This window comes from Vulpes lagopus, chromosome 7, assembly GCF_018345385.1.
Source record: "Vulpes lagopus strain Blue_001 chromosome 7, ASM1834538v1, whole genome shotgun sequence".
Taxonomy (NCBI): Eukaryota; Metazoa; Chordata; class Mammalia; order Carnivora; family Canidae; genus Vulpes; species Vulpes lagopus.
In genome coordinates this window covers 10,656,242-10,664,940 of record NC_054830.1, presented here as the reverse complement: position 1 = coordinate 10,664,940, position 8,699 = coordinate 10,656,242, and the positions used below count along the sequence as shown (strand labels likewise).

General features: G+C 40.0%; 1 protein-coding gene across 1 annotated transcript; it reads left to right on the top strand.

Annotated features, from left to right (window-relative positions):
* Positions 1-518: 518 nt before the first annotated feature.
* On the top strand, positions 519-3,893 carry LOC121495078 (olfactory receptor-like protein OLF4). Its single transcript, XM_041762372.1, has 3 exons — positions 519-873; positions 1,159-1,348; positions 3,788-3,893. Exons 1-3 carry the CDS (start codon positions 519-521, stop codon positions 3,891-3,893), a joined length of 651 nt encoding a protein of 216 aa, XP_041618306.1.
* The last annotated feature ends 4,806 nt before the right edge of the window (positions 3,894-8,699 follow it).

The window sequence follows — 8,699 nt, the reverse complement described above, 5'->3', positions numbered from 1 at the left end:
CACTAATATGTGAAATTTAAGAAATTTAAGAAACAAATGAGCAAAAGGGGAAAAAATAAAGAAGAGAGATGCACCTAGAACAGACTCTTAACTACAGAGAACACACTGATGGTTACCAGAGAGAAGGTGGTGGGGAGATGGATGAAATAGGTGATGAGGATTAAGGAAGGCACTTGTGATGAGCACCAGGTACTGGTACTGTTGGAAACTGTTGAATCACTATATTGCACACATTAAACAAATATTACACTATATTACACTATATACTAAATATTACACTATATTACAAATATTACACTATATACTAACTGGAATTTAAATAAAAACTCAAAAATAAAAATAAATATATAAATGAAGCCTGTTTGCTTGAAAATTATTATCTTATCTTTTTCTTTCCTTGTAGTCACCACCACCACCACATGGAATCAGACAACGATACACGAATTTCAGAGTTCCTTCTTCTGGGATTCTCAGGGGAATCAGAACTGCAGCCCCTCATATTTGGGCTTTTCCTCTCCATGTACCTGATCACTGTGTTTGGAAACTTGCTAATCATCCTGGCTGTCAGCTCTGACTCCCACCTCCACACCCCCATGTACTTCTTCCTCACCAACCTGTCCTTTGTAGACATCTGTTTCATCTCCACTACTGTCCCCAAGATGCTCCAGAACATTCAGACTGGGAGTAAAGTCATAACCTACCCAGGATGCATCACACAGATATACTTTTTCCTACTCTTTGCAGGATGTGACGATTTTCTCTTGAGTATGATGGCCTATGACCGCTTTGTGGCCATCTGCCATCCCCTGCACTACACAGTCATCATGAACCCCTGGTTCTGTGTACTGCTTGTTCTGGTGGCCTGGATCATCAGTGTTCTCAATTCCTTGTTACAGAGCTTAATGGTGTTACAACTGTCCTTCTGTGCAGGCTTGGAAATCCCCCATTTTTTCTGTGACCTCAATCAGGTAATTGGGCATGCCTGTTCTGACAGATTTCTTAATGACATGGTGATGTATTTTGCAACTGTGCTGCTGGATGTGGCTCCCTTGCCTGGGATCCTTTTCTCTTATTCTAAGATAGTTTCCTCCATATGCGGAATATCATCAATTCAGGGTAAGTATAAAGCATTTTCCACCTGTGCATCTCACCTCTCAGTTGTCTCCTTATTTTACTGTACAGGCTTAGGAGTATACCTTAGCTCTGCTGCGCCCCAAAGCTCCCATGCAAGTGTAGTGGCCTCGGTGATGTACACAGTGGTCACGCCCATGCTGAACCCCTTCATCTACAGCCTGAGGAACAGAGATATAAAGAGGGCTCTGAAAAGAATCATTGGGGTTCCTGTGATGTAAGGGCCAGTCATCTTGGGGCTGAAGAAATGCCTATGTTTGTAGGGTTCACAGCCTCAAAGTCAAGAATTGCCATTCTTGACCAGGCCATGGTTGTAGAATCTGATTCTTCTATTTATACCCTGGAATTTCCATTTGTTTGAATTCAACTTCTCTATACATTTAAGTAATTCATATTATTAACCTTCTGCTCTGATACATAGACAGGTTTTCCATTGTCCACCTTTATACATCTCTAACAGTTTCTCCAATATTTTTTAAAAGATTTTATTTATTTATTCGTGAGAGACACAGAAAGAGGCAGAGACATAGGCAGAGGGAGAAGCAGGCTCCATGCAGGGAGCCCAATTTGGGACTCATCCCAGGACTCGATCCTGGGACTCTGGGATCACATCCTGAGCCAAAGGCAGACACTTAACCACCGAGCCACCCAGCTGTCCCTGGTTTCTCCAATCTTTGATCACAAATGCCTGGAAACTTCTGTAACTTACATGGGACATGGATTTCCTAAAAGTAATTTCATTTCAAATGACTTATATCATGCCAAATAATTTCCCCTAGATTTCCCAAAAGAATAATCATGAGCTGTATTCTTCATATGAAAAAACCTACACTTGGCTACTAAGCCTTTCACATAATTTTACTGTAGAGGAGAATACAAAACCCCATTTTCATCTAGAGTCTGTCAATCTTTTCCCATCACTACTTTCTCTCCTCTTCCTGACAATGTGGACTCTAACCTTATTCCCTTTAAGGCTCAGGCTCTTGGCAAGGATTATCAGGCTAGGAAAGCCCAGCCACTCCCCTGTACCCATGTGCTTGCAGATATTCCCAAAGATGCACCAGAGCCTCTGGTGAGGCTGCACCAGACTTTTGATTGGTATTAGACTGCAAGAAATACCTCAGCAACACCCATCAGAGAACTCTAAAAAAAATATGGTTTTGTTAACTTTAGCCATTCTGACTGGTGTAAAGGTGGTATCTTACTGTGCAAGGCAGGAAACAACAAATGCTGACAAGGCTTCAGAGAAAGGGGAGCCCTCTTACATTGTTGGTGGGAATGCAAGCTGGCACAGCCACTCTGGAAAATGTAATGGAGGTTCCTCGAGAGGTTAAAACTAGAGCTACCCTACAACTTAGCAATTACTGTACTAGGTGTTTACCCCCAAGATACAAATGTAGTGACCCGAAGTGTACCTGCACCCCAATGTTCATAACGGCAATGTCCACAATAATCAAACTGTGGAAAGAGCCAAGATGTCCATCGACAGCTGAATGGATAAGGAAGATATAAAGATGGAGCGTTACCCAATAATTTACCAACTGATAAATTATTGAACACTACAATTGAATTTAAAGAAAAAAGAAGAAAAACCTTCAATGTTTATTACTCACAGGTCCCAGAGGGTTCATGGAATGCCCAATGGCCATACAGGGATGTCTCAAAGGCAAAAAGAGGCATTTTGAGGGGGAGAGAGAGCATCACTGAGGGATCTGTCTTTATTAGGGTCCATGGCCAGAGTGTTGAGGAGTTGGCAGGTTCACACTTAATTGGAGAATTCTTTATGATTAGAATTTGGGCACTGTGAGGGGAAAGCAGGGTCATTCATGTGTTAGTATCTAGGTTACCCAGGGTTTTCTGAAGAGGTGCTTCAAGGCTTGGGGCAGCTTAATGAGTGCTTAATGTCTGACAATCACTCACAGTCTTATTTATTTATTTATTTTCAGGGATAGGACTTAATAATTCATCAGTTACATACAACACCTAGTGCTCATTAAATTAAGTGCCCTCCTTAGTGCCCATCACCCAATATCCCTTTACCCTACCCACATCCCCTCCAGCAACCCTCAGTTTGTTTCCTAGAGTTCAGTGACTCTTATGGTTTGTCTCCCTCTCAATTTTAATCTTATTTTGTTTTTACTTTGTGACTCAGCTAAGTGTCCAGAAAGTCCACCACAGCCATTGCAAACACTGATTAGCAAGTATATCTCTCCCAGTGAGTCTACATGGAAAGACAAATTTGAATAAATTGATTGATTTTATATGTTCTTAGTGTCAGGCTGATCATGAATATGACAGAGCAAAATTTCAAAACACTCATTTTGCTACTACACAAAATACTTCTTTCTTCTCTTATTTTACATCACATTTCATGCTCTGCATCTATTTATTGAAGCATGGAACATTGGTGTCCACACTGAGGGGGTTTATTCATTGAGATGAAGGGTTAGTTAGGGTCTTCTGTATTTTTTCACCATTATCTTCATGTTTCAGCTTGAAAACTTTCAATTCTACCTGCTAATATGACTCTCTCTATTGTTACACAAAATAACTCCCTCTTCCTAATATTTCTCACAAATGCTAAGGGATTGTGAATGAGCAGTATCAGTATCATCCATTTCATACCTCCTTTCTCAGAAATCCCTTCCCCCTGCAGGATCAGTGGATGCTTCACAGGAAAGCTGAATTTCCTGCTGATCATGTGGGTCAGGGTCACCAGTTCTTCTGCACGAATGTGCATGTCCTTCAAGTTCTTGAAGTGATGCAAAAGGAAGTCCACATATTCACTTGTTCATAAAGTCATGGGAAATAAGCTTGAATAAGAGAACGATCACAACTGCTCTCCTCATTTGTCAGATCATATGCCACAAATAAAAAGCAGCACACAGAGGGTGACAGAACATGAGAGACAACTAACTCTGGGAAACAAACAAGGGATAGTGGAAAGGGAGGTGGGCGAGGGGTTGGGGTGACGGGCACTGTGGGGGGCACTTGACGGGATGAGCCCTGGGTGTTATGCTATATGTTGACAAATTGAACTCCAATAAAAAAAGCAGCACACATTCTAATTGCCTCATGGCTGTTCACTTGGATTATTGTGTCAGTTAGCTCTTGCTATATAACAGGTTGGCCTTGTCAAATGGGATATCATACTGATTCAAGGTGGCTGAACACATTGGTAAAGAAGAAATCTTGAGACATTTTTGGTTCAAAGAGATGCTTTTTTAAAATTATAGCATGAGAACAGGACCTGGGGGTAGAATGAGCTATACCGGGATTGTGAGGAATGATTAATTCTGTCCTTTCAAGTTTGTGGATGGAGGGGGTAGAGATAATGTAAGTTTCTAAGGAATTTCTGTATCCTGAACTTGAGGATGACCTTAGAGGTCTGACTGTTGTCAAGGTAAGATTGTCTTGCGTCTCTAATGAAGAATCAACGTTAAGTCAGCCATGAGTTCCTGGAGGAGAGTCATGCTCTGCATGTCTTAGCAATTCATCAGGGACTGCAGGTTGTAAGGAGATTGACTTTTAGATATCTTTCTCTTGCCTTTCTTCTCCTAATAAACAATACCTTTACAATCAAATGACATCATATTCCGGGAAGCATTTATGATATCTGCTGGGTTCTCAGGGATCTGTGGTCAGGTGTGAACCTCTACATTGTATAGCCATGTGTGTGGCTATAGTGCTCTTCTGTCTCAGCCAATTTATGGTCTTATTGCTACATTTATATATGCAAGTTATTCTTCTGTTTAGAAATTAAATGAACTTATGTGAATTGTTTGAGTTTCACTCAACTGTTCTTACATCCATATAACACTTGCTTTCCTTCCCTGTTAGAAGAGCTCTCTTGCAAACCTGCCATGAATAGTCAGGTATCTGTGCTCTAGAGCTGACCCTTAGCCTTGCTCCAGAGATATTTTCCTATTTTGTTAACTCATTGGAGTATAATAACACACAATAAGCTGCATATTTTGAGTATAGAATTTGATGAATTAAAGGAGTTATGTGAAAATGAAGAGTAGATAGTGTAAGTCTCCATTTATGCATACTAAGACTGTTAGGTATGCTCCGACTCCTGTGTTAGGTAATTGATAAAAATTTAAATTCCCTGAGGCTCTTTCCTTTTTTCTGAAGGCAGCATGGAACACTAGATATAACTTTAAATAAAATCTTGTAAAAAAAGAATAGAGTTTATAGACCTTAATTTTTACTTTTAAGAAAACATTTAGTATAGTGGTTGTGTCTTGTGTTTGTGTGTCTGTTTGTGTATATTCACACACATTTTCTTTAAAATAAGAATGCTCTCCACATATGTACACACAGAGACAATCTCTGATTTCAACTTTTATGTTGAAAGGACACTTGAGGGAGAGTTGTGGAGGATAGCACTAAAAAGAATGAATGATTGAATCAACATGAAGTAAAAGGTAGATATATAGGCACAAACTTGTAAATTACAAAGTGACCTTAATTCAGACCATGAGTTCTTTTCCTTTGTTACTACTACAAAGGCCTCAGAGTCAGACCACACTTATATTTATGCCACCAGGAATGAACTGTACCAGCTGTAGGGCAGAATGTCTCCAAATTGATTTTTTAGTATATTTTTAATTGGAGTTTGATTTGCCAACATATATAATAACACCCAGTGCTCATCCTGTCAAGTGCCCACCTCAGTGCCTGTCACCCAGTCAACACAACTCCTCTGCCACCTCCCCTTCCACTACCCCTTGTTCATTTCCCAGAGTTAGGAGTCTCTCGTGTTTCGTCTCCCTCACTGATATTTTACACTCATTTTCTCTCCCTTTATTCCCTTTCACTATTTTTTATATTCCCCAAATGAGTGAGACCATAAAATGTTTCTCCTAACTGATTGACTTACTTCACTCAGCATAATACCCTCCAGTTCCATCCACATTGAGGCAAATGGTGTGTATTTGTCGTTTCTAATGGCTGAGTAATATTCCATTGTACACATAGACCACAGCTCCTTTATTATCCATTCATCTTTCAATGGACACCAAGGCTCCTTCCACACTTTGGCTATTGTGGACATTGCTGCTACAAACATTGGGGTGCAAGTGTCTCAGTTTTTCACTATATCCGTATCTTGGGGTAAATCCCCAATAGGGCAATCACTAAGTCATAAGGTAGCTCTATTTTTAACTCTTTGAAGAACCTCCACACAGTTTTCCAGAGTGACGGCACCAGTTCATATTCCCACCAACAGTGCAAGAGGGTTCCCTTTTCTCCACATCCTCTCCATCATTTGTTGTTTCCTGTCTTGATCATTTTCCCTATACTCATTGATGTGAGGAGGTATCTCATTGGGGTTCTGATTTGTATTTCCCTGAAGGACTGTGATGCAGAGCATTTTCTCATGTACTTGTTGGCCATGTCTATGTCTTCTTTGGTGAAATTTCTGTTAAGGTATTTTGCCCATTTCATGACTGGATGGTTTGTTTTTTTGCTGTTGAGTTTAATAAGTTCTTTATAGATCTTGGATACAAGTCCTTTATCTGGTAGGTCATTTGCAAATATCTTCTCTGATTCTGTAGGTTGTCTTGTACTTTTGTTGACTGTTTCTTTGGCTGTGCAGAAGCTTCTTATAGTGATGAAGTCCCGAAAGCGCATGTTTCCTTTTGTTTCTCTAAGCCTTCATTTGATGTATCTTGCAAGAAGTTGCTGTAGCCAAATTCAAAAAGGGTGTTGCCTGTGTTCTTCTCTAGGATTTTGATGGATTTCTGTCTCTCATTTAGGTCTTTCATCCATTTTGAGTTTATCTTTGTGTACGGTATAAGAGAAAGGTCTAGGTTCATTCTTCTGTACATGGCTGTCCAATGCTCCCAGCCCCATTTATTGAAGAGACTGTCCTTTTTCCAGTGGATAGTCTTTCCTGCTTTGTCGAAAATTAGTTGAGCATAGAGTTTTTTTTAAAATTTCTGATCTTTATTTTTTATTTATTAATTTTTAAATTTCTTTTTATTGCAGTTTAATTTGACAACATATAGCATAACACCCAGTGCTCATCTCGCCAAATGCCCCCCTCATTGCCAATCACTCAGTCACTCCACCCCCACCCCACTTCCCCTTACACTACCCTTTGTTCATTTCCCAGAGTTAGGTGTCTCTCATGTTTTCTCACCCTCACTGATATTTTCACTCATTTTCTCTCCATTCCCTTTATTCCTTTTCAATAATTTTTATATTCCCCAAATGAATAGACCATATAATGTTTCTCCTTCTCTGATTGACTCATTTAACTCAGCATAATACCCTCCAGGTCCCTCCACGTCGAAGCAAATAGTGGTTATTGGTTATTTGTCGTTTCTAATGGCTGAGTAATATTCCATTGTATACATAAACCATATATTTATCCATTCAACTTTCGATGGACACCGAGGCTCCTTCCACAGTTTGGCTATTGTGGACATTACTGCTAGAAACATCGGGGTGCAGGTGTCCCAGCGTTTCATTGCATCTGAGTCTTTGGGGTAAATCCCCAGCAGTGCAATTGCTGGGTCGTAGGGCAGATCTATTTTTAACTCTTTGAGGAACCTCCACACAGTTTTCCAGAGTGGCTGCACCACTTTCACATTCCCACCAACAGAGCAAGAGGATTCCCCTTTCTCCACATCCTCTTCAACATTTGTTGTTTCTGTCTTGTTAATTTTCCCCCATTCTCCTGGTGCGAGGTGGTATCTCATTGGGGTTTTGATTTGTATTTCCCTGATGGCCAGTGATGCGGAACATTTTCTCATGAGCTTGTTGGCCATGTCTGTGTCTTCCTCTGTGAGATTTCTGTTCATGTTTTGCCTATTTCATGATTGGATGTTTGTTTCTTTGGTGTTGAGTTTAATAAGTTCTTTATAGATCTTGGATACTAGCCCTTTATCTGATATGTCATTTGCAAATATCTTCTCCCATTCTGTAGGTTGTCTTGTAGTTTTGTTGACTGTTTCTTTTGCTGTGCAGAAGCTTCTTATCTTGATGAAGTCCAATAATTCATGTTTGCTTTTGTTCCTATTTCCTTCATGGATGTATCTTGCAAGAAGTTACTGTGGCCAAGTTCAAAGAAGGTGTTGTCTGTGTTCTCCTCTAGGATTTTGATGGAATCTAATCTCAAATTTACATCTTTCATCCATTTTGAGTTTATCTTTGTGTATGGTGTAAGAAAATGGTCCAGTTTCATTCTTCTGCATGTGGATTTCCAATTTTCACAGCACCATTTATTGAGGAGACTCTTTTTCCAGTGGATTGTCTTTCCCGTCATGTTGAATATTAGTTGACCATACAGACGAGGGTCCACTTCTGGATTCTCTATTCTGTTCCATTGATCTATGTCTGTTTTTGTGCCAGTACCACAAGTTTGATGACCACAGCTTTGTAGTACAAACTGAAATCTGGCATTGTGATGCCCCCAGCTATGGTTTTCTTTTTAATATTTCCCTGGCTATTCAGGGTCCTTTCTGATTCCACACAAATCTTAAAATGATTTATTCCAATTCTCTGAAGAAAGTCCACGGTATTTTGATAGGGATTGAATTATGTGTGAATGGCCGTGG

Excerpts from the sequence above, each read along its gene's own strand:
- LOC121495078 (XM_041762372.1), top strand. The coding sequence starts at position 519 with ATGTACCTGATCACTGTGTTTGGAAACTTGCTAATCATCCTGGCTGTC. Across the intron at positions 874-1,158 it reads TCTGGTGGCCTGGATCATCA|TTGTCTCCTTATTTTACTGT; the intron begins GTGTTCTCAATT and ends CTCACCTCTCAG. Across the intron at positions 1,349-3,787 it reads ATCATTGGGGTTCCTGTGAT|GATCAGTGGATGCTTCACAG; the intron begins GTAAGGGCCAGT and ends TTCCCCCTGCAG.